This window comes from Narcine bancroftii, chromosome 1 (genome assembly GCF_036971445.1).
Source record: "Narcine bancroftii isolate sNarBan1 chromosome 1, sNarBan1.hap1, whole genome shotgun sequence".
In the NCBI taxonomy this organism is placed as follows: domain Eukaryota; kingdom Metazoa; phylum Chordata; class Chondrichthyes; order Torpediniformes; family Narcinidae; genus Narcine; species Narcine bancroftii.
The window spans coordinates 355,969,818-355,995,619 of record NC_091469.1 but is presented as its reverse complement, the minus strand read 5'-3'; the positions used below and the strand labels follow the sequence as shown (position 1 = coordinate 355,995,619).

Here is a 25,802-nt window from a genome sequence, read left to right as displayed (position 1 = left end):
CATTTCTCTTTCCCCATTTCTCTTTCCCCATTTCTCTTTCCCCATTTCTCTTTCCCCATTTCTCTTTCCCCATTTCTCTTTCCCCATTTCTCTTTCCCCATTTCTCTTTCCCCATTTCTCTTTCCCCATTTCTCTTTCCCCATTTCTCTTTCCCCATTTCTCTTTCCCCATTTCTCTTTCCCCATTTCTCTTTCCCCATTTCTCTTTCCCCATTTCTCTTTCCCCATTTCTCTTTCCCCATTTCTCTTTCCCCATTTCTCTTTCCCCATTTCTCTTTCCCCATTTCTCTTTCCCCATTTCTCTTTCCCCATTTCTCTTTCCCCATTTCTCTTTCCCCATTTCTCTTTCCCCATTTCTCTTTCCCCATTTCTCTTTCCCCATTTCTCTTTCCCCATTTCTCTTTCCCCATTTCTCTTTCCCCATTTCTCTTTCCCCATTTCTCTTTCCCCATTTCTCTGTCTCCTTTACTGCAGTTCCCCACCCATTCCCTCTCCAGTCAGAAAGCTATCTCCTCCACCCCGATCACTCCCCAGCTTTATCTCTTCTGCCCTCCCTCTCTTATCCACCTATGACCTCTTGCCTGTGCCCCTCCCCTGCTCTTCCCCACCCCCCCCCACCATTTTATTCAGACACCTAACCACTTTTTGCTCATATCTGGACAAAGGACTCACCCCTGAAACATTGCTTATATATTATACACGTTGTCCTCGGGACGGTGGTGGAGTGGACACTGTTGCCCACCTCTTTGCTGAATGTAGATTTGCAAAGAGTGTGTGGAGAAGGAAGCAGGCAGCTTTGTCATGGTTCATACCCAGTGCAGCATGACAGAGGACTCAGTGATCGACAGATTGTTCCCAGGGACACATTCATAGTCTGACATCCAGAAATGCTGGAAGAGCATCAATTCAGTGAAAGACCTGCTTTGGTCGGCCTGAAAACTGTTGGTCTTTCAGCATACTAAGATGTTGGTCTGGGAATGCTGCTGACTGACACATTCCAGGGTGCAGCAGTACATACTGAAGGACCCACTGAGGTTTAGCACAGCTGTGGGGAAGGTCCCACAGTCTAGAGTCCTCCCATTACCAGGCACTGAGGAGATGATTGTGAGGGGAAGCCCCTCAACTATATAGGTGCGGGCGAGGAGTCGTGTGATGGAGTAGTGGCCAGTCGGGAAACCAGTCCTCTCCAGGAAAATAGGAAAAAAATTAGGAAAAACCAAAGCATAACAAAAATAAAATATAAGAAATAGAAGATAAAGATACAGAGAAGAGAAAGAAGATGGTTTCCAAGAAGGAGAAAGTAAAAACAACTGGAAAATAAGTAGAAAAGTCACCGGTGAAGAAAGAAGAAGGCCTTACCTGCACGAAGGAACAGGACACTGTGGTTGCGAGGAGCGCCCGATCCTCGAGGTCAGTGCCTGACCTGCGGAGTCACAACCCACCAGCCGGTGCACTACAAAAATGGCTCTCGGAGCCAAACAAAAGTGTGCAACTGCGCAGGCGCAAGGAGTCGCACATCTGCTGTGTGCAATCAAAGGCGAAAGAGGACACTGGCGAGAGGGGGGCTCAGCAGAGGAGCGGGCTGTCACATAGCGAACAACTGAGGGACACCTGACACCAGGGCGCTCAGCTGGAGGACGAGGAAGGCAGCAAAAGAGGGAGCGATGAAGTAGACATGGGAGATAGACAGAGGGAAGACCAACGTCAGGAAGCACAACAGACGAGTAGCCCAGGAGGGAAGGACCAGCAACAAGAGGCCCAGCAAGAAGAGGCTCGACAAAGAGATACAAGCAGCTCATCAGGAAAAACAGAAGAAACACAGACACAAAGAGGAGAAGAGAAGACACAATCACAGATACAGACACAGAAGAGGAAGAAGACGGCCAAGATCTTCACAGAGAAATAGAAGGTAAAACTGATAGACAAAGAGAAATAGAAGGTAAGACTGATGAACAGAACATAGATAAAGTCTTTTTTGAAGAACAAATGAGATCAGTAAAAGAATGGTTGTCATTAGAATGTAATTAAAAGGAAAATGAAAAGAACAGAAGATAAAATGCAAAGGTTAGAACTGGTAATGACAGAAATAGGGAAAAGAGTAGAGAGTGTGGATGAGCGGGAAACGGCTGTAGAAATGGAAGAAAATGACTTAAGAGAAAAATTGTAAGAAAATGATAAAAAAATTAAAAAGACATAAGAGTTGTTATCTCAGAAAATTGATATGTTGGAAAATTATAGTAGGCGAAACAACATAAAAATAGTGGGCCTGAAGGAGGGTGAAGAAGGCAGATATGAAGGAATTTATAAAAGGATGGATCCCGAATGTCCTGGGAACGACAAAAATGCAGGAAGAAATGGAAATAGAAAAGGCACACAGAGCATTAGCTCCGAAATCACAGATACATCAAAAACCAAGATCCATCTTAGTAAAATTTTTGAGATACACGACAAGAGAAAATATACTGGAACGGGCAAGGAATAAAGTTAGAGAAGACAATAAACCATTGGAATACAAGGGTCAAAAAATATTATTTTACCCAGACATAAGTTTTGAACTCTTAAAGAGGAGGAAGGAGTTTAATACAGCAAAATCGATTTTAGGGAAGAAAGGTTACAAATTCATATTAAGACATCCAGCCGTATTTAAAATATTTATACCCGGGGAGCAAACAGACTGTTCTCGGATCCAGAGAAAGCGCAATAATTTGCAGAACGTTTGCAGGACAGGAGAAGAGATGAAGAGATGTAACAAGAATGAAGAATGGCGATAAAGTATATATAAAGATGTAAAAACAATGTATATGTAAAGAACTAAAGAGGGAAAAGAGAAGGGAAGGAACAGATTAAAAAGAGAGAGAGCTTTGTTATATGTGATTTTTTAAAAAGTGTTTTCTGGAGAGGGCTGGGTAGAGGGGGAATAACCATCACTGCAACATCAGTTGACACTGTGAACAAGATCGCAATCCAACTGAAAAGGAGAGTTGTGGTTGACCGGCAAGCTTACCAGTATTGCATCATTTACTTAATACATGGAAGAAGATCCACGTAGAAAGGAAAAAAATGAATTACCAAATACCAAAATTATTATTGACACAAAATCCACTAATCCCTTTCACAATAGCTAACCTTTCCTTTAGAGAATGGGAGAGAAAAGGAATCAAAAGAATAGAAAATTGTTTTTTGGGAAATAATTTATTAACATTTGAACAGTTGAAGTACAAAAATGGACTAACTCATGCTACAATGGTTGCATATCATCAATTGATATGCTTACTTAAGGGATAAATTGGGAAACAGCTTGAGATTACCTGAAGGAAGCAGCTTTGAATACATGATTACAGACACAATGATAATTAAAAGATTTATAACCAACATGTACATTAAGTTGCAAGATAAGGAAAATGAAATAAACTATAAACCTAAGCAGAAGTGGGAAAAGGATCTAAACTTAAAGATAAAAAATGAAGTATGGGAAAAGTTATGTTCTGGAACCATGAAGAATACAATAAACACAAGGTTATGCATGATACAGTATAATTGGTTACACAGGGTATGTATCACTCCTCAAAAATTTTAAAAATGGGACTCAACATTATCGGATAGATGTTTTCACTGTAAGAAGGAAATGGGAACAACAATGCATGCAACTTGGGCATGTACAAAAGTAAATACATTTTGGGAAGAATTAAATCAGATACTAAATAAAATCACGAAAAATAACATACCAAAAAAACCAGAGATATTTCTTTTAAGTAACATAAGAAGTAGAGAATTAGGCCTCAAATTGGATAAAGTGCAAAAAAAATTCATTATGATAGCCTTAGCGATAGCAAAAAAATGTATAATGTCAACTTGGAAAATGGAAGAGAGCATGAGTATACAGCAATGGTACATGGAAATGAATAAATGTATTCCATTGGAAAAAATAACATAATTTAAAAAATAAAGTCACAATATTTGAACAAATTTGGGAACCATTCATGGAACATATCAGAGAGAGCTTGCCTACGACCTCCACCCCCTAAAATGAGAATGAAAATGATAAGAAGACAAAACGACTAGATTCAGTGTATAATAAATAGATGATGCATTTTTCTTTTGTGAGAAAATATTGTTTTATTGTATTGTACATGTTGAATATTTATGGATTTTGGAGGGGGGTGAGTAGAGGGGAGGGAGGAGAGGGGGAAATAAAAAAAAGGGGAGAAAAGACCACTGTGTAAATTTAATGAGAAATGTTCGTACATATTTTGGTTGATATGGTTCACAATGTGAAAAATAATTTTTTTAAAAACTATATAGGTGGGGTGGGGGAACAACAAGGTGCCACAATGGTGGTAATGGGATATTAAGAGAAGAATGTAAAATGTACAATGATGAGATATGATTGACACTTCAACAGTTTTTCTTGTATTGTAAATAATTTATTGTGAATAAACAACATTTTTTTAAAATTAGTTATACATCTTTGCTACATAAAGAGTGCTGCGTGACCTGCTGAGTTTCTCCAGCACTGAAACTATAGCAATGCAGGCTATCTTGTTTAACCTCAAAACTGCTCATTGCACTGAGCCAAACTAATATCTAGAATTTGGACCACTATGAATGCAGAATAGATTATTTTAAAAGGTTGAAATGGTAAAAATGTTTACAATGCATTTGTGATTTTAAAGAAAGGTATGTTTTCTTAATGGTAGTCTCATATTCCATTAATTTTCAAACTGGCAGCATTATTCATAAAGAAATCAATTTTTGCTGTGTTCCATCAATTTTTTTCTTTGGCTTGGCTTCGCGGACGAAGATTTATGGAGGGGGTAAAAAGTCCACGTCAGCTGCAGGCTCGTTTGTGGCTGACAAGTCCGATGCGGGACAGGCAGACACGGTTGCAGGGGAAAATTGGTTGGTTGGGGTTGGGTGTTGGGTTAACATGAGGATAATCTCATTGGATCCTGCCTGCTGTCTGAAATCATCACTTGCTGACTCCACTTCCCAACTCACACTTACTTATTTATTCATTTTCAGGATGTGGCAAAAGAAAGAGTTCATGGTTAAGGTCAGAGACCCTTCAGCAGAACTGGGAAAGAGAGAAACAAGTTCACATGGGTTACAGCACACATGTCAAACTCAGGCCCGCGGGCCAAATTTGGCCCGTGATATAATTATATTTGGCCCGCAAGATCATATCAAATATGTATTAGAGCTGGCCCGCTGGCCGCCGCGTCGGTATAGCGCATGCACAGCTAATACTACAAATCCCAGAATGCTTTGCAAATGCGTTGGCGCCGGCTCGTCAGCCCGCTAATTGCCCCCACCTCCTCTCTTTACTTTCATTAGCATCTGCGACCTGTCGCCTAACTCACATGTAATAAACCCCTTACGAAAAATGGCCAAACGAAAGATAGAAAACAGGGCCTTTCAAGACAGGTGGGAGGCAAACTCTGACCCCAGAGTTTGATGAACTTGCATCTAAGAAGAGATGCTAAGTATCTGGTTTAGACCCAGGTGCATCAGAGTAAATCACAGTGTAGCAAGCTAAGCTTGGATTAATATTTTCTTTGGTTAACTTTGGACTGTTCATAGTTGAAAGATTGGATTTTCATTGAAGCAAGTTGTTATTTTTTTGACTTGTTGGTTTGTGAAAAAAAAACATTTAAAAGAAGCTTAAAGGCTATAGAGAAATATTATTTATTGAATATTTTATTTCTCATTTGTTAATGCTTCTTCTGGAAAGAGTTTAACCAAAATTATTATTAAACGTTTATTTTAATAAGAAAAAGTTTAACATTACATATGTTGAAAGAAGAGAAAACATGCAGATGTTGTTGAAAATTTTCAATAAATATTTAGTTTGGCCCACGACTTAGTCCAAGTTTTTAATTTTGGCCCTCTGTGAATTTGAGTTTGACACCCCTGGGTTACAGGAAACATGGGGGTTAGAGAGGGGAGGGGTGGAACAAAGGGAATTTCTCTGATAAGCTGAGATAAAATTACAATGTAGTTAAGAGATGGTTAAGATGCCCTATGTCCCACAACTCCACCATCAACATGTTAAACACAAACAAAGGTAATCTGATCTTAACTATTAACTGCATGTGGAGCCAGTGATGAAGGAGAATGATCGAGAGACATTTGCCACTCCGAACTTACTAGTTTTATAGTAGGACCTCAAAAGTCTTGGTCTTGTGTTGGAAAGGCTGAGTACCAAATGTTCCCTTTTGATTACCTGCTCACAATTTTAATTTGAAAATTCAGTGCCGATTGCTGGGTGTAAAAGTTGACAATGTTGGATTTTTTATATCTATCAAAAGGAGGAGGGAGAAAAATCAAGCAAAAATTTTGTATACAATAGTTATTTTGGGAAAAAATTAATATTTATTTTAATTAAATCCTTCAACAACAAGAATCAAATTTAAAAAGTAGAATTAAGATGAATGGTAACAGAATTGCTGAGTTTGAAGATGCTACTTTTCTGAAACTCAATGTCAATTCCCATAATGCAATGTTTCCACAAGCATAAGATATTGCCAAGCTCTTTTATAAATAATAAAAGGCTCTTGTTCATGGAATTTTCACTGTCGTGCTGACTGATTCAACCACATTGCATCTTCATGCCGCTGCAAAATATTGTAAACTCTCTCTGAACTTAGACTTAGTTCTCTCAAAGATATTATTATGTACAATATATTTTGAATATTATTATCACCATTGTAGGTCATTTTATTGATAGTGTCATTAAAAAATTACCTGTTTATGTTATGAAAACACGTTGGCATACTCTCTATATTATTTGCATATCAATGAAACTCACATTTTTTGTAAACATTCAATAGATATTTCTTTTTTGTCAGATTCAAAGGGGAATTAGTTTTTAGCAATTCAAAACCAAAGCAATATGTCAAGTTGTTACTTGGTCAAATGTCAAGTACCTAAAATTCTCCTCAAGCCAGTAACCAATGATAGGCTAAAGTGCACTGAGTGCTTACAGTACCACAACGCTTTTTCCAACCCCCCCCCCACCCTTTCATTTATTAGGCACATAGATTTTAGTAAACGTTATATAGTCAGGATAATGTGAACTATTTTTTAACTGACAAAGAATACACTTTTCTCACTGTAGTAACTGTAGTGCACCACTGTGGGGTGTATGTATATGAGTGTCTGAACAGTTTCCGGAGATGATGAAGGCATCAGTAAGTAAAATCTCTTTTGTTATTTGAATCTTGCATCTCTATTTAAGAAGCCTCCCAAGTGACAGAGACATAACATAGTGGCAGCGGTATGAGAGAACAAGAATAAAGCCAAATAACTGATTGTAAGTCACTGAAATATGATGGGGAAGAAGAGAAAAAAAATTACTGAAAAAAAAAACTGGAGCAACAGCAGTTCACCCAGTGATGGACGGGGAGGTGTTGAATCATTTAAAAAGTTTCAGCAGAAGTGAAATGTAGCATTCAAAAGCTAGCTTAAAAATGCAACAGCAGAGGAGGTCAGTTATATACTTCTCTAGACAGGAGAGCGAGGCCTTGACTTATTTAATAGCCGGGAGTTTACAGAGGTGGAGAAAAATGATCCAGAGCAGATATTTGCAAAGTTTGCTTCTCACCTTGAACCCAGGTCTAATCATAGAAATAAATGCTATGAATTTCAAGGCTTAATGCAAGAGACAGATAAAACTGTTGATAACTTCCTCACTAGACTAAATATTGCTGCTGCAAAATGCAGATTTAAGGATAGAGAGGAAAGATTATTTGATCAACTAATATAGGGGAGGGCCCATCCCGAAGTGCAAAAGTCTCTTATTGGGAAGGATAGCTTGAAGCTGGCCGAAGCTCTCGACACAGCCAGAGCCTTCAAAGTCATGAGGACGCAAATGAAACCCCTATCTATGCAGACCCACCCACAGCAAAGAGAAGGAAGGGCTGATGCTATAAAGAACACAATCAGAAAAGTGCAAACCCCCAAGACCTGCAAGAAGTACGACAGACATCACCTCTTCGATGACCGAAACAAATGCTCCGCATACGGTTCTGAATGTAGAGCTTGTGGTAAAGCAAACCACAGGGTGAAGATGTAAAGTCTGGTATGAAGAAAACAGTAATACCAGTGAAGAAAAAAGACAAGAAGAAGATCCACCACATAAAAGGAAACAACAATGAGGACTCTGACACCCAGATACTGAACATAGAATCCGTACACCTTCATGAGATGTTGGCTGAGATGAAAGAAGGAACTGAATTGCACACAAGGATCTAAATAAAGAGGATAATCCAGAACAAGTGTACGATATTTAACCTAAAGGTGAAGCTGGATACTGGATCACAGACTTTACTGTCAGATGTTCACAGAGAACATAATATAAAAGGTATCCAAAGACGGTGCATTCAAAACAGCAAATGTCACATTAATGGCCTATGGTGACCCATGTTCAAGAAGCTAGGGAGAGCTAAGATCAATGGCTGTCATAAGGGAAAGAACATCCTCTATACATTCTCCATGGTCCATGCAGATGGACCAGCAATTCTAGTTCTGGATAGCTGCCGGGAGTTGCAATTGATCTCCGTCAATTATGAGATCCAGATGAAGAAGATATCCAAACATATCAACAGAAACACACAGAGGAAATGATTTCCACCAGCCAGACTATGGCACACAGTGGGAGCAGACTTGTTCACCAAGAATCAAGAGTGGTATTTAATAGTACCTGTTACTACTCTAAGTTTCCATTCGTCAAAAGGATCAAAGACCTGAGAGCAACAAGAATCACCTCAGAAATGAGAGCGCTCTTTGCTGAACAAGGAATGCCTGAGCAAGTAATATGTGACAATAGAACATAGTTCATATCACAAGAATTCAGAAAGCTGAATGCAGAGTACGGATTTGTTATCACTACATCATCCCTTTATGACCCCAAAGGTCATGGGTTCATTGAAAGGCAAATGCAAACTGTGAAATGCACATTAGCTAAGTGTCATGAAACAAAAGAAGACCCATCCCTAGCTCTTCTATCATTACAAGCAACACCTTTAAGGGCTGACATGAAGTCCCTGGCAGAACTTCTAAATTGCAGGAGATATAAAACAACTCTGCCAAGCAAAATACACCCTCCAGAAGACCAGGAGGAAACCAGAAGACCAGCTGACATGCAAGAAGAAAGACGCCAGCATTATAACAAACTTGCACAAACATTGCGTCTTCAGAGGGCAGCATGTGCATATTCAAGAGCCGATGTTGAAAACATAAACCCCAGCAAAGGTCATCAGAGAAGCTAAGATACCAAGATTATACATTGTCGAGACAGACTCTGGCAATCAGCTAAGGAGGAACAGAATTCACATCCGGCCGACACAAGATGTGATGAAGCAGAAAGCTTTAATACCAGCAAAGACCGCAACAGCAATATCAAGTGAAGAGACCGCAACCACTAATACCAAAACATCAACACAGTAGTTGCCATGTGAAGCACAACAAGCTACATCACCTACACGTGTACCAGCAACACAGAGCCCAACTGTCACAGCCAAATCCACAAGATGGCGAAGCAACATATCGATATCGATTTTTACACAACTATTTTTAAATAGTTCTTAAACTAGTGTACAAGTTCAGTTACCTCAGTTGCACTGGAAAAAAAGTGATAAAGAACACAAAATTTTTCTTTATCTTGATAAGGAGGGATGTTATTTTGTGACTGTGTAAGAATACTCCCTTCTCATTGTAGTAAACCACTGTGGGGTGTATGTATATGTTTATGTGAGTGTGTGAACAGTTTCCTGACATGGTGGAAGACATCAGTAAGTAAAATCTCTTTTGTTATTCGAATCTTGCATCTCTAAGTTATTTAAGAAGCCTCCCAGTAACTCCACAGACATAACAGTAAGAACTACCACTTTGAAACAGCAGTGCAACCAGTCTTTTGCCAAGTATTTACTGGCTTCTGAAATAAAAGTCACAAGGCAACAAATTAGAAATGGAAAGTTATCAATCTTTCTGTGCTATACCCAGAATTTTATGTTCCTCTTCTAACCCATTTGTTTTTTCTTTGAATATTTGATTTAAAATATAAGCAACCATGATGACACCAATAATAATACAAATATATCATTAAATGTAAAATGGTTTATATTTTAAAAAAAATAAAAATCGCTTTTATCAACCCCAAACCCCTACAATAATACACCCCCTCCTCCCATCTCTACCTCTACTTCCCCAATTAACCCCTAAAAAGAAAGAAAAAGAATAGAGGAGAAAACCAAATCAAGAATTAATACATTGTGGAATAAAGAAACCCCACTACATGCAAATCAAAATCTTCAAATTTTCCAAATGAAATCATCCAAATATGGGCTCCAAACCTTCCCAAAAATATAGTATTTATCTCTCAAATTATTCCTTATCTTTTCCAACGGAATACGACCTTAATTCTGAATGCCATCTCTTCAAATTAAGTTCTATTTGATATTTCCACGTACTTGCTCTACATTTCCTCACCACTGCTAATGCCAATCTCAGAACAGCGATTTGAAATTTATCCAATTTATAAACGAAACAAATTCCACTTATATTACCAATTTAAAAAATTTTTGAATCTAAAGAAAGTTTTATTTTCAAAATATTCTGTAAACAATGAGACCAAAAAGATTTAACTTTATCACAAGACCATAATGAATGTAAAAACATACCTTTCTGACCATTACATCGAAAATACAAATCAGAATGAATCAAAATATTTATTTATTTATTTTATAAATGCTCTGGAGTTAAATATAATTGATGTCTAAAATTATAATTTACAAGTCTATACCGGACATTTATAATTTTTTTCATACTATCATTACAAATAGTTTTCCATTGATCTCTATCTAAACCAATTCCCAAATCTTTCTCCCATTTTAGTCTTGATATATGCAAATCAATTTTTGACATTTTCTGTTGCAATAATTTATACATTTCAGATATAAATCCTTTCTTCCCTCCGTCACGAACCATCATTTCAAATTTCGACTCTTTTGGAAGAAACAAATTCTTCCCAAAGGAATGATACAACATTGATTTAATTTGATAACAACAAAAAAAAGTCTGAATTGGTACTTGATATCTTTCTTTAATGCTTTCAAATGAAAGAAATCGGCTTAATTAATAGCAATTATTGACTATCTTAATCCCTTTCAAATCCCAAATCTTAAGGTGATTATTAACCATAAAAGGAAAAGGTTTATTCTAATACAAAGGAGTACATCTAGATATTTTACTTTGAGTACCAATTTCATTATTTATCCCATCCCAAATATCTTTCAAATGAGATAAAATTAGCAACTTATAATAACCTAACAATTTAACATTCCATTTATAAACAAATTGATCCCTTCTAACCTCACTAATTCTATTTCATTATTTATCTGCCCAAGTTAAAGGACTATCAAGATCAAACATTCCATTAATATATTTTAGCTGAGCGGCCTTATCGTAATTTTAAAAATTTGAAAGTTGTAATTCCCTCTAATTCCTATTTCCATGTTAACTTATTTTACTCTTCCATAAAAATTTCCGAACTACTGTATTCAAGTCTTTAAAAAAATATGAAAATTACAAGGAATAGATTGAAAAAAAATACTGAAGTCTAGGAAGTATATTCATATTCAATTAAATCCTTAGCTATGGAAAATAACGGCAAATAATTTAAAGCATATAAATGATTTATTTGTCTATCTATTTTAATACCTAAATATTTAACTTTATCAGTCCATTTAAAAAGGTGCTTCTCCTTTACAAACAGAATAATCGGCTTCAGACGGTGGCATAAGTTCACTTTTATTCCAATTTATTTTATAAACCGATAATTCTCTATATTGTTTTAACTTCTCTGTAAAACTTTTAACAACTCTTGTTATTCCGTTAAATAAATCAACACATCATCTGCAAATAAACTAATCTTAAATTCATCCAATCCTGTTTTAATACCTTTTATATCCCTTTCCTGCCTTATTAATTGTGCTAGAGGTTCAATCACCAATGCAAATAATGCTGGTGGCAGAGGACCCTAGTAGATCTCTCTAAACTAAAAGATTCAGATAAAAGCTCATTTGTCAAAATTCTAGCTTTTGGTTGTTTATATACTGCTTTAATCCAACATAAACATTGGTCCAAACACCATTCCACCCTATCAAATGCTTTTTTGGCATCTCATGACAAGACCTTGGTAAGTTGGATTTCTCCCATGAAATATTAATTTAATTAATTAATTTAGTTACATTATTTGCAGAATACCTACCCTTAATAAAAACAGTTTGATCAATATGAATTAACTTTGGTAGAAAATGTGCTAACCTATTAGCTAGAATCTTAGTCAAAATTAAGAATGAAATTGGTCAATAAGACCCAGGATTCAAAGGGTCCTTTTCTTTTTTTTAAAAATAACTATTATAATAGCTTGTGAAAAAGATTCTGGTAAAGATTGTGCATCTTGAGCTTCCTCTAAAACTTCAACAAAATCGAAAGTAATAATTTTTGAAATTTCTTATAAAATTCCACAGTAAAACTATCCTCTTCTTGAGATTTACCATTTGGCATTGAATTAAGAGCTAACATAATTTCTTTAAAATCTATTGGCTTCTCCAATTGTTCCTTGATCCAATCATTCAAAATAGGTAATTGTAACTTGTTTAAAATTCCATCTATTTTACTTTGATCTTGCTGCATTTCTGAAGTATAAAATTTTTTAATCAAATTCCTTAAACTGCTCATTAATATCCTGAGGTTGATAAGAAATTTTCAAATTTTTCTAACCACCTTTATTGTTCTAGATACTTTCTCAGATTTCAATTACCATGCCAAAACTATGTGCCTTTTCTCCCAATTCATAATATTTTTGTTTAGATATTTGCAATAAATGTTCAACTCTATAAATTTGTAATGTATTATATTTCAATTTCGTAGAAACTAACTATACTTTTTTTCTCTTTATCAAATGGATTCCTCTAACACTTTTTCCAAAACATTTATATCTTTCTCTAACATATCAAACTCAGCTAAATATTGCTTTTTAAGTTGACTGTAAAACTAATAATATGACCTCTTAAATACATTTTTAAAGCATCCCATAATACAATTTTACTGTTAATTGGGTTATTGAGCCCATTCACATTAAATGTAGCAACTTTTAAATTAGCCATCTAATTTCATAAAGATCCCAATCAATGCAGCAGGGTCTCCATCCACATAAAAGTTACAAAATTAATCCAAATCTCCTCAAAAGAATAAAAGAAAAAGAAGAAAAAATACCCAAAACTATATATAAAAAAACCTCTTTCCCCCCCCTAAAGAACTACAAGTATTATTCCCCTCTACAATATGGGTAGCGCCTAAGCCACTAAGTGAGTGACAGTGTCCCGAACAGTAATAACAAAAATATATAGACAAAAAGTTCAGGTATGATAAGCTTCTTCCAAATCTCTATTCACTTGCTCATCATCAATCAAGATCTCTTCAGAATCACTTTTTTTGCATCTCCTCCAATTGATCTTTCTGTATTTTCTTCTTTTTCTCCTTCTGGACACTATTGCCATTTTTCTTAACAACTCAATTCAGTTTTTTCCATTGAGAGGATGAAAACAGACCTTTTTTTTAAGATCAGGCAAAGAATTTGCAAAAATCAATGCATCTCTGCCATCTTCAAAAAACTGAGACTCATATTCCCCATAAAAAAAACTTTTAAAACAGCAGGATATCTAAAAGAAAATTTGTAACCCTTCTGCCAGAGGACTGTTTTTGACAAATTAAATTCTTTACGCCTTTTCATTATATTTTGACTGAGATCTGCATAAAAAGACTTTTCTATTCTGAACCATCAATGGGCCTCCATGATGCCATGCATTTTGAGCTGCCAATCTTAAAATTAGTTCTCTATCTTCATACCTGACCAAAACAGATCGAAGTGGTTGACCAGGCAGTGGTTTCCTTCTGAGTACTCTATGGGCCCTATCCAATTCCAATCCATTTGGAAACATATTCGAACCCAAGACATCAGGTATCCATTTTTGAAAGAATTTTATTGGTTCAGAGCCTTCAAAGTCTTCTGGCAGACACACTATCTTCACATTATTCCTCTGATTCTCCAATGAATCAATTTTCTTCAATAAGTCACTTTTCTCTCTTCTCCATCCAGTAAAAGAATCATCAGAAGTATTCAACCTCTGTTGACACTGATCAATATCACGGACTCAATCCTCCAGCTTTCTCAATCCTCCATCTTCTTAACCTTCTCTTGTACTTTATCCACAACCTTTGCATATTTTGCAACAGCTTTAACAGTTGCAATATCCTCCATAACATTTGAAAGCTTATGAACAGATGTAAAATCCAAAGGAATCTGTTGAGACATTGCCTGAAATTGTTGCTCAAAATAATCCTTATGATTAGGTAAATGCCGACCCTGAGCCACAATAGGTTTTTCTTGCGTTTCTTCTTGTTCACTAAATTGAAGTTCTTCAAACTCTTTGGTTATTCCTGCTCCCAGTTCTTCTGCTTTCACCACCATTACTTTTTTACTTCCCCACCCCCCTTGGGTTTTAGACCAATCCAGACTAGCGAGCACCAGCCCCCCCCCCCCCCCGTGGAGAAAAATACTAGGAATAGTGCATAGTGCATATGCACGACGACTCTTCAATTTTTGTGGAAGAAAGTTGCTTCGCTTTGGCGCCATCTTGCTCGGGACTTTGCAGCACTAGTTACTCTCTGGGTACCCGGCTGTCATCGCCTGGATCCAGCTCTAAGGTAGGCCTTACCTCTTCCAAGCTCAACAATTGCTTTAAAATAGTTTTTTTTCATAGTTATTTCATGTTGTTTCAATAATATTGTTAAAATTTATATATTATTAAAAGGACATGTCAAAATGAGTTTTTCACAAATCCGTTGGGAGAGATGACTACCCACGTCTTCTTTTTCTCCTCTGGACACTATTACCATTTTTCTTAACAACTCAATTCAGTTTTTTCCATTGAGAGGATGAAAACAGACCTTTTTTTAAGATCAGGCAAAGAATTTGCAAAAATCAATGCATCTCTGCCATCTTCAAAAAACTGAGACTCATATTCCCCATAAAAAAACTTTTAAAACAGCAGGATATCTAAAAGAAAATTTGTAACCCTTCTGCCCACTTTCATCAGGACTGCAGCAGTAGAAGGTAGCAACACATTATCACTTTTCAAAGGCTGCTTGGATTGGGAAATAATTGGGCCTTGTCAGTGCCCAAATCAGAAAAACTAGTATTTTTTTTTAAATGGAACAAATTAAATACGTCATGTTTACTCACCTCCTCAAATTTATTTGCTATCATGCAAAAAGCCTTGAAAATGGCATCTGTTGGGCCTGTTATTGTTACAATGCGTTCTGGACAGGATCCCTCTGAAATGTTGATTCTTGCACTACTCTGTGAATCAAACTAGGTTATAGTTCAAATATCTTTTTTTTAAATCAACAATTTTTACTGAAGTGAAGCAAGCTTCAACTCACCTCCTCCCTCATCTTTTTCACCGTCTCTCCTTTCTAGAAAAGAGAATAAATATTCATAGTGACTGCAAACTTCTTCAGACATGTAAAAACTGAAAGATAGAGAATTAAAAGTATCTGCACGAACCTTTCCAATGATGCTTCCAACTTCCTGTAGAACAAGAGGAAAAAAAATCTCTCAAATACTATATTGTTCAAATAACTACAAATTCTTTAAGGAAATTAATTCTGCAGATTAGAAGACATCTGTCATTTTTGAACATTAAAGCTTTTATTTTTGAGTTAGGTTAGAGTAATCACATTGGAAGGCATCTACAAAGATTAACCCAGAGTTGGATCGACTGAAATAATATTTTGAGAGGGAGCTTTCTATTTTAAAGGCAATTCTCTGCTGGCAACCAGTGAGAAATGAAATAATGATGCCTTACTGCATTTGATTCCCAGTACTGGAGGCCAAGCTTTATTATTCAACCCAAAGCATCATTTAGTATAAAGTCCACTATTATCTTAAATAACACCTGATGTCTGGAAATAATAACAATCAAAGTAATTAATTGCTGTGCTGGTACATTACTGAATGCATCCCAAAGTTATTGACTACAGGAGTTACTTACCATTTGTTCATTTAATAAAGGGGTCATGATTTTCCTCTCAGAATTTATCTAGAAATGCCTGTCAAACTGAATGGAGTCCTCCCCCCACCTAAGGTTGAATTTACAAGAATATTTTAGATGAATTGAGTCATTGATATTGTTTCTCATTAGCTATTCATATTTTTGGTAGTGGAATTTAACAAGCTGCTGCAAGCTTGAAATACCTCCAGAATTCAGACACCATGAGATGTTAGGAAAATGCCTGACTGTAACCTGCCGGTCAGATTTGCGGCAGTAACAGAGACACATCGGGTTGAGACCTTGCTCCTTCAGAAAATGATGGTGAGGACAGAAATACAAGCAGTGAAGCTTGAAGGAAGCAGAATAGATTACTAGTATTGGAGCCATTTCTAATAGTTGACAAGCAATCATCAAATGCTACGGGGGATAAAAATTAGCACTAATCATACAAAACAGGCAAGGTAAGAAAAACAAGCCACATCATTCAAAGGTGTGTCGCAGTGAATGTTCTCGATTGTTGCAGAGATCTCCTGAACATCTGCCATGTCTTGAGAGATAAGCTGAACCTCTGAAGTTATTTCGTAAGAGCCATAAATCACCCTTTAAGCACATAAACCTCCTCCCATGGAACCTCAACTGTGAATGTCCCATTCATTGATTAAAGTCCTTGAAAAGTCTAAATATAATTCACTAAAAATTGATAAATAAAGAAAACTTCAGTTTATTTCATGGAAATGCCAAAATGTAGTTTCTTCATTGTGAAAGTGCCACTAACAAATATGGAATTTTTAAAAATTGCAAACTAAAGCACAACAACTTAAAACTTGAAACCCTGAAGTCCTCTCAGTTTTACCATTTAATCAACCAATGAGTGAACTTGTGGGTTTAAGCACATTTATAGAAAACAACGATGCCTATTTTTTATTTTAAAATAACACAAAAGTAATTCCAGACATTTTCATGGGAGTGTTGCAGCCAGGTTTACAAAGTATTTATGTGCCATGTGTGTTTAGTATACCTATCCCAATTTAGAAGCCCAACTGTTGAAGTTTTAAAAAGCTGATACAGGTATCGATACCTCCTTGCTATTTTTTGAAACCTGCAGTGAAAATGTTCTTAAAACCAGCATTAACATGATCATTCTATTTTGCCATCAGACAAAATACAGAGTAGAATGCAAGTAAAACAGGGGAAAAAATACACAAATTCTGGAGAAACTCAGCAGGTCAAACCGCGCCTCTATGTAGCAAAGGTAAAGATACATCACCATCATTTCAGGCTGACCCTTCATCAAGGTGTGGGATGAGAGATATCCAAACAAAAGGGGGAAAGGGGGAGGGGTGGTGAGGGTGGGAGATGATAGGTGGAGGGGGGGGAAGACTGCAGGAAAGGGGGAGAAGAGTCTAGGTTCCTGCACCTAGACTCCTCCCCATCTATCATCTCCCACCCTCACCACCCCTCTTTCCCCTTTGGTTCAGACATCTCTCATGTCCCCCCCACACCTTGATGAAGGGCTCAAGCCTGAAACATTGGTGATGTATCCTCACCTTTGCTACAAAAAGGCACTCTTTGACCTGCTGAATTTCTCCAGCATTTGTGTATTTTTTTCACTTAACCACAGTGTCAACAGAATCCTGTGTTTTACCAAGTAAAACAGGAATCTTCACATGCAATTTTAACTCAAGGAGTTTAGTCACAAATCTACAAACATGTTTCCAGCTTAGCCTCTATTTCATAATTACCATCTAGTATATAGTTTATTCTTTGAAAGAAAATAAAACGAACGATGAAAGCTGAACCAAAACAAGTGCAAAGCATCAAGAAAATATACCTTGTGATCGAGTTTCTGCCATGGGTCCATCAATATACTTGCAAAACCATCATCACAAGTATCAAGTAACACACTGGTGCAGCTTCAAGAGCTGCTGCCCCACAATGGCACTGACCCAGATTCATCCAAATCTCTGGTGCTTGGAGTTTTCGCTTTGAAGGCTTAAGAGTGTGAAAACAGGCTGAAAGATAGCTTCATTCCTGCCATCAGGCTCTTGAATGCATCCCATAACATGCTGCCCTTGCGTAGTGCTAATTGATCTCCTTTTTCATGATACATTAAGACTTATGGGACCTAAATTTTAATGATCAGAAACCAGTGAAGTGCTGGTGTCCATATGTTGTGTGCAGAATATCTTCAGGCAAAGGAAAGAAGTACCAGTCAAAAATTGATGGAGACTATAGAAGAATGCTGAGGGAAAGGGAGAAGATTATTGTTTTCTTGTTTCTTTAACACAAACATTATTAGAGTGTTCATCAGGCACAACATTTGCATTATGGAACAGTATAGAATGAAATTTATGACCCTGACCCTCAGCCTAAATCGATTTTCATTATGTGGTTATTATGAGCTGTGTGAGAAATGTATTCTATGTGTATGTGTGCAACATGGTCCAAAAAAATGCTGTTTGGTTTGGTTGTCTATGCATATTCAGATGAAAATAAACTTGAACATGATGTTCCTGGGCCCTTACGAACACAAACATTTTGGGACATTTCATGCTGGGGATCTTGGGTCTCTTTGTCAAAAAAGCATAGACTCTCCTAGTCTCAATACATGCAATAAATGTTCTTCAACATTGTTGCCTAATCTGCTTGGAATTTCTTCCATTTAATGTTTTTATTTCAATTTTACAGCATAAACACATCTTGCTTTTATGATATCAGCAATATATAATTGGAAATTTAACTTTTAAACAGTTGATCGAGAATTTCATATGCCAAAATGTTTGAAATGATCAACTGAAGGGAACTGAAAAAATAAAATCTGTCCAATTTGCATACTTTTTGGAATAAAATTTTAAAATCTCCCCAATAAATCTTCAACCTGCAACATTTCCTTGATTTCTGATGAATACAAGTTGTTCTCTAACTTATTACATTACTGCAAAGGTGGAGAAATGATCTTTTATTGGAATTATTCATCTTAATTTCAACATCATGATGCTTTCGAAAATTGTCCACTTGAGTTCCGTTGCTTCCTTTTCAATCAGAAGCTACAATGCCTGTTCATTGCCATCCATTAAGAAGAATTTTGTTGATTTCACATTCAAATACTTGACGTACATCACCCAACTATTCCCAGTTCTGCAAAAGTATCGGATTTAAAATCTAACAGGGAAAGCGTGGCAAAATAAAAACATCACTTCTGGTCATTTTGAAAGAAGATGGTTCATAAAATGCCTACCATTTAACTTGCTTTCTACCACTGAGAGCAAACAATGTTGACTGTCATCTGCGTCGCCTTATAAAACATTGTGTCATGGAACACCTTGGGAAATGAGGGGGAAAGAAATGAGATGGCTTGACCGGTAACAATACCTCCATCACAGAGCAGCATGAAGTTAAAGAGACCCAGACCATCTGTGCGAAGGGCTTTCTAAAGGAAATCTTCTCCTGTGAGGATATTAAAAAATAACAGCAGAAGAAAGAGAAAAGAATGAGACTGATAACATGAGGCACTAATATCCATATACAAAAAAAAAATCAATAGAGAAAGGAATAGTGCCAGGGAACTAGCAAACAGCAAAGGTAAATGCTATCTGCAGAAGTAAGAACTAATGCTGATTTTTCTCCTTAAAATAAGGCACTGAGGCAATAGTTGTACCATAATCCTTAGATTAATTGAGATCCAAGATCAAATCTGAAACCCTCACTATTATACACTATCACTTGATAAACATCCTTCAGGGATAACCTCTTACAAGAAATGTATTATAGTATTTTGTACACAAGATGAGACACAGTAAATAGGTGCTTCAATCTATTTTCATATATTCCAGAACTAACTATATGGTTCCAACAGCCTTAATTGTCTTGCATGGAGGATAGGGTTCATTATTTCAGGTTCAAAATAATTGTATGCATTTTCAGCTTTTTTTTGTTGATGACGCTGTACCTTTCCATGCATAAGTAGGCGGATTGTAAGTGTGACGTTGAGTCCCCCTTCAGGTACGTTGGAGTCTGATTTACTCATTCTGCTGTTTAAACTCTTGGAACCACAAGGAAATACAGAAACCCTGCAGAAAGAAAACATTTCAATGGTCAAAATTTCATTTTAAAGATGACCTCAACTAATGAGGAACATTAATTTTAAAAACTTGTTTCCAGACTTGTGTAAATATTGAACAAAGTAAAAAGTTAGGAAAAACAAAACTAGATCAAAACTTGACAATCTTACTGTAGAAAATTCTGATTCTTTGCCCGCCCCCCCCCCACTCACCGTTATTTTTTCAGTACAATTTTCTTTGCCACTTTTGTGATACATAATGAACACATTTATTACATTGTTAATGATTTAAAGTGAACAACAAATCAAGTTCTACTTTCTCTTTTTATGCACAACTGAAACATAAATGAAGTGTAAAGAACGTGTTCATTGGATGTGGTAGTCATGTCATTCCATTCAAATGTCAAAGTTAGTTTTCATTTTAAAGCACCAACTATGTATTTAAGTTTTCAAGTCTGATGCTTTGGTTAAAATTAGAAGCCAGAGATGATGCATTATGTTTAAAAAAAAAGCAATATCATGCCACTGAATAAATTTGACCACGAAGAATTTCAAAGAATCAGCAACTTCAGTTGGCGGCAGGAGCTGTGAAATACCTAGGAATCAAGATTGATTGCAACCTGGAAAATTTATATAAACTCAGCTACCCCACTATGCTGGAGAAGATGGAAGGTGACTTAATGAGATGGAGGGATCTGCCCATCACCTTAATGGGAAGGGTCAACTGCATAAAGATGAAGGTGATGCTGGGACTCCAATACCTCTTCCAGTCTTTGCCAATTTCATGGCCACAATCTTTTTTTTTAAGGCATTGAATGATAGCATAACAAAATTCTTCTGGAATAGGAAAGTATCCAGAATAGCCTTGAGAAAACTGACAAGGGTCTACAGCTTGGAGAGAAGGTCTAAGGTGGTCTGATTTTAAGAAATATTATCCAGCAGCTCAGTCGAGGTTCTTCGAGAAAGGGGAACCACCCACTTCGGTGCACATGGGATTGCACGCAATGGGGGAGAGGATGGCAAAGGATTTCATAATCAAATGGGATGCCAAATCTATAGCAAAAAAATGGATAACCCCATACTGAAATATCTGATTAAAATATGGCATGAGATCAATGAATGAATTGGAAAGAAAGTGGAAAGATCGCCATAAATGGATTGATACCCAAGAACAAGGGCAATAAAATCCTAGAGATTTGACATCAGCAGGGGATCTGACATATTGAGGACTGCTTTGAGGGGAGACAGCTTATGTCCTTTGAGCAGCTAAAGGATAAATACGAATGGTCTTACGGGACCTTTCAGGGTTTCCTCCAGTTAAGATCATTTTAAGGGATAGGTGGGGCCCTGCAATGACCTAGTGAGATTGAAGGGTTTCTTCGACTGGGAAACGCACCCAAATTTATATCAAGAATGTACTCAGTACTCCAAGGTGAAAGTCCCATGCAGGGGCTATAAAGATTGAGAGAGATGGGAATCAGACCTGGGCATCACAATTGACGAGAGATGTTGGTCAGATTGCTGTAGATAGTGTGACAGGCTATTAATTCTAGATACAGACTGGTCCAATACAACTTTCTTCACCAGCTCTACCTCACACCACAAAAGATTCACAAGACAAAACTAGAGGTGCCAGAAATGTGCTTCAAGTGTGGTGTGGAGCAGGGAGCATTCGTTCATGCAGCCTGGTCCTGCACAAAGGTAGTTCCATTTGGCAGAATTTGGCTGACATACTAACCAGATTAACGAGGGTAACCTTTCCGCCAGATCCAACATTGTATCTGCTTGGGAACCTTATGGAAATTAGCTACAAATTAACCAAATTCCATTCGTAATTATCTCTTTGTCCATAGCAAAATAAATGCATAGCAATGACCTGCAAGTCCAACTCCCCTCTTCATATCAGCATGGATTACCGAGATGCATAGCTGTATTCCCATGGAAAAATTACATATAATCTTAGAAACCAACACAGCACCTTTGTTAAAATATTGTAGCCATATCTGAAGTACAGGAGCACGATTGTAGCTGCATCCTGACAAAAAGATTTAATAAAAGTGATTATATAAAGGGGTGGTTCCACAACCTCTATGGACACTTACTGGAAGGGCCAACACCACATCCAGCCTTTCTCTTTTTTCCATTGTCTCTGTCTTTCCCTTTTTTGGGCAGGGGTAGGAATGGGAGAAGGAGAAACACCACATGTATGTAGATTCCTGGGAGATATCGATATATACTGCAACAGTGATGTTATCTCCTTGTTCATTGATGAAAAGCAAAAAATAAATATTCAAAACACAATATTGTAAAGATTGTACTTCCATTTCTATTACAAAGACTAAATAAATGTAACATATTTAGCAGATCTTAACTGCACACATCTATCTCAAGTCAAGCATAACAAATTATTTAACTACACCTTTCCATTAGAGAGGAAACACAAACATAATGCATCCAAAATTATAAATACCATTTCCCCTTATACAACAGAAGAGCAATTTAATTAAATTCATGGAGCTAATTCCATTCAATACATGGCTAATGCAGCCATGTGTTTAGTTACTAATGAAACAGTGTTTGTGCCCCAGGATTATTTCTGTGCCCTCTCCGTGACATCCTTTCACAAAATGACTTTATTCATCTTGGCATACAGAATAATCAAGGCCATATTTAGCCCAGATGATAGAGAATAAAGAGGCACAAATCAAAACAAGTCTTAGCCCAATGTTGATCTGGCTGGAGGTTTAAACTGCATGGTCCATTTTAATACAAGCAAACTTTTTATAAGAATATTATGTAATTAATATTAATGGAAATAAATAACTCTTGGAAACACAACAGATTTAAAGGATAAAAAATGAAAGTGACAGAATTCATAAACCTTCTGCATTATTTAAAGTATAAATTGATATAAGAAATAGTCTATTGTGTCATTAACATACATTGTATTTCCCCATGTCCATTGGACTTTAATGACAAATGATAATGGGCAGAAGACCAATTAAGGCCTCATTAGCTTATCAGACGTTGATAACTCCAAATATACTGAATGACAACAGGTTAATCAATCACAAAAAAAGCTGTGGTATTATCTTACATAAATTCTGAAAAGCTTCTTTATTTGAACATCCTGTATTGATCTGAACAGCATAGAAAAAGATCCCTCAGCCCAATTCGCCCATGCTGACGAAGTTATCTATCAAGTTCATCTCATTTGACTGTATTTGCCCAAGTCCCTTACACCCTTTCCAATCCTTGAACCTGATGAAGTGACTTTTAAATGTCATAGCGTTACCTGCCTCCACCACTTTCCCTGGCTGCTCATTCCACATAGGCATTACCAGCATGAAAGCTGCCTCTCAGGTTCCTTTTAAATTATTCACCCTCATTGTAAATGTTTACCATCTAGATTTATGCTCCTCATTATTTTATATACCGCTCACTGCTCAAGGGAACAAAGTCCAAACCTACCAGCCTCTCCTTGTAACTCAAGACCTCCAATCTCAGTAACATCATCATGCATATTCTTTTCATTATTAATTTAACTTAGAGATACAGCAGTGACAGGTCCTTCCAGCCCACAAGCCTGCACTTTTCAAATAAACCCCTGCGACCAATTAACCTACTAACTCCGTGCATCATTGGAATCTTTGGGGGGGGGGGGGAAACCAGTGCACTCTGAGGAAATCCACACAGACTCGAGAGTTCTGGATCTGTGGAATGTATTGCCACAGAGGGGAGTGGGGGTGCATTCGTTGGATAGATTTAAGAGAGTTGGATGAGGCTCTTGTGGGCAGGGGAGTTAAGGGTTATGGGGATAAGGCTGGGATTGGTTATTGAAAGGGAAAGATCAGCCATGATCCGATAAATGGCGGTGCTGGCTCAAAGAGCCAATTGGCCTACTCCATCACCTATTGTCTATTGATAACATACTAACTCCCTACAGACAGCACCTGGCACTGTAATGTTGTTGTGCTGACCACTACACCAATCATCTTTTTTAAATTTTTAGATATCTCTAATGTTATTTTTTTTAAACTTCATCCCCCAAATGTCAGAGCATTCAAAAGAATGTTTTAAAAATCTTTCATATGGACTTTACAACCAACAAGGTTGAAGCAGGGCTTTATCAATTGTTAAAGCCAATTTGAGCGATTTCACTGTGCTGCTGGATATTTTGTCACCAGTTTAGTCCATATCACAGGCTTCCAGGATGCTTCAGTTTCACATAATCAGTCTAGTGCCTGGCAAACCAACGGCTATTGGATGGATGGCAGGTGGTAATTCCTGGCCTCGGTGGATGCTGGCAGCTAAACATGATCTGGCTTCTTGTGTTTTGTAGCACCTGAAGAGTCAAGAAACCTCATTCTGGGTCTACAACTTGTTGCGAGTTGCACATAATGGGCAGCAATAGACAATTGAACTTTTCTGCATGCATATCTCCCTAACTCTCCAATCTGAATATTCATGAATCTATCTGAAAGTCTCTTAAACACTACTATTGTATCTGCTTCCAACACCAACCTGAGCAGTCTGTTCCAGCCACCCACATGTAAAACTATACACGACCCACACATCTCCATAAACTTTCGCCCAATCATGTTACATGCATGTCCTCTTGCTTTCACCTTTCTGACTGCCTATTCCATCTCTGCCTCTCAATCTCCCCTCAGCATCCACACTCCAGTAAGACCAACCCAACCTTTCCTTCAGTACATAAAAATACTGGAGCAGCTCAGCAAGTTATGCAGCATCCATGGAAAGCAAAAAGCATTTGACGTTTCAGGCCTCAGGCTTTCTTCAGGAGTGCAAAAAAATCAGTCACCTCAATTAGAAGGTAGGGTGGGGGGGGGGGGGGGAAGAGAGAGGTGAGGAGCATAGGCTAGCAGGTAAGACAAGTGGGAAGAGAAAGAGGAGAAAGGAAATGAGATGTGGCAGAGATCTAAGATTGCTGATAGGAGAAGGGACTGGGAGCAAGAGGAAGGGAATAGGAAAGATGAGGGAAAGCGAGAAACCAGGGTAGGAGGTTTTTTTTTAAGACTTTATTTAAAATTTTATAACATGAATACAATAAAAAATTACATTTAAAGAAAAATAGAAAATTTTTTTTAAAAAGGTTTGATTACAATATTACATCAGAAAACTACACAAAATAACCCCCCCCCCCGTTAATTGTAACACAATGTTAATAGTCTAACTTAAAATTAGTCCAACCCTCCCCCCCAAAATAAAGAGTGAAGAGTTAATAAAATTGACAATATTATATATGGAAAAAAAAATACCCACTTACAAAAAAGAGATAAAACTTAACCTAAAAAAATTCTAACAACAACAACAAAAAAAATTGTCAATACTAAAATATCACACTTAAACATATATTTAAATCAAACTTAAATGCATATAATTAGCAAACGGAGTCCACTTTAACTTATAAAAAGAAATCTTATCCTGAATTGAAAAAGATATCCTTTCCATAGTCAAACAAAATTTCATTTCCAAATACCACTTATCTAAAGTTAGTATATTTCTATCTTTCCAAGTAAGTGCTATACATTTCTTAGCCACAACTAAAGCTAAATAAATAAATGAAATCTGATAATCTTCTAAACCTAAATCGATTAATGA

The 25,802-nt window shown here is 36.9% G+C and overlaps 1 protein-coding gene across 10 annotated transcripts in view; it reads right to left on the bottom strand.

Annotated features, from left to right (window-relative positions):
- Positions 1-25,802, bottom strand: part of LOC138749880 (poly(rC)-binding protein 3) — a 158,704-nt gene that overhangs the window by 46,574 nt on the left and 86,328 nt on the right. For all 10 annotated transcript variants that reach the window (XR_011348929.1, XM_069911871.1, XM_069911900.1 and 7 more), the window contains exons 2-5: positions 20,067-20,187; positions 15,631-15,654; positions 15,507-15,539; positions 15,307-15,423 (exon numbers count right to left, since the gene is read on the bottom strand). Coding sequence is in view for 9 of the 10 variants with exons in the window: in XM_069911871.1 (XP_069767972.1) it covers positions 15,307-15,423; positions 15,507-15,539; positions 15,631-15,654; positions 20,067-20,144 (252 nt within the window). In the remaining variant the exon portion in view is untranslated. The remainder of the gene's footprint in view (positions 1-15,306; positions 15,424-15,506; positions 15,540-15,630; positions 15,655-20,066; positions 20,188-25,802) is intronic.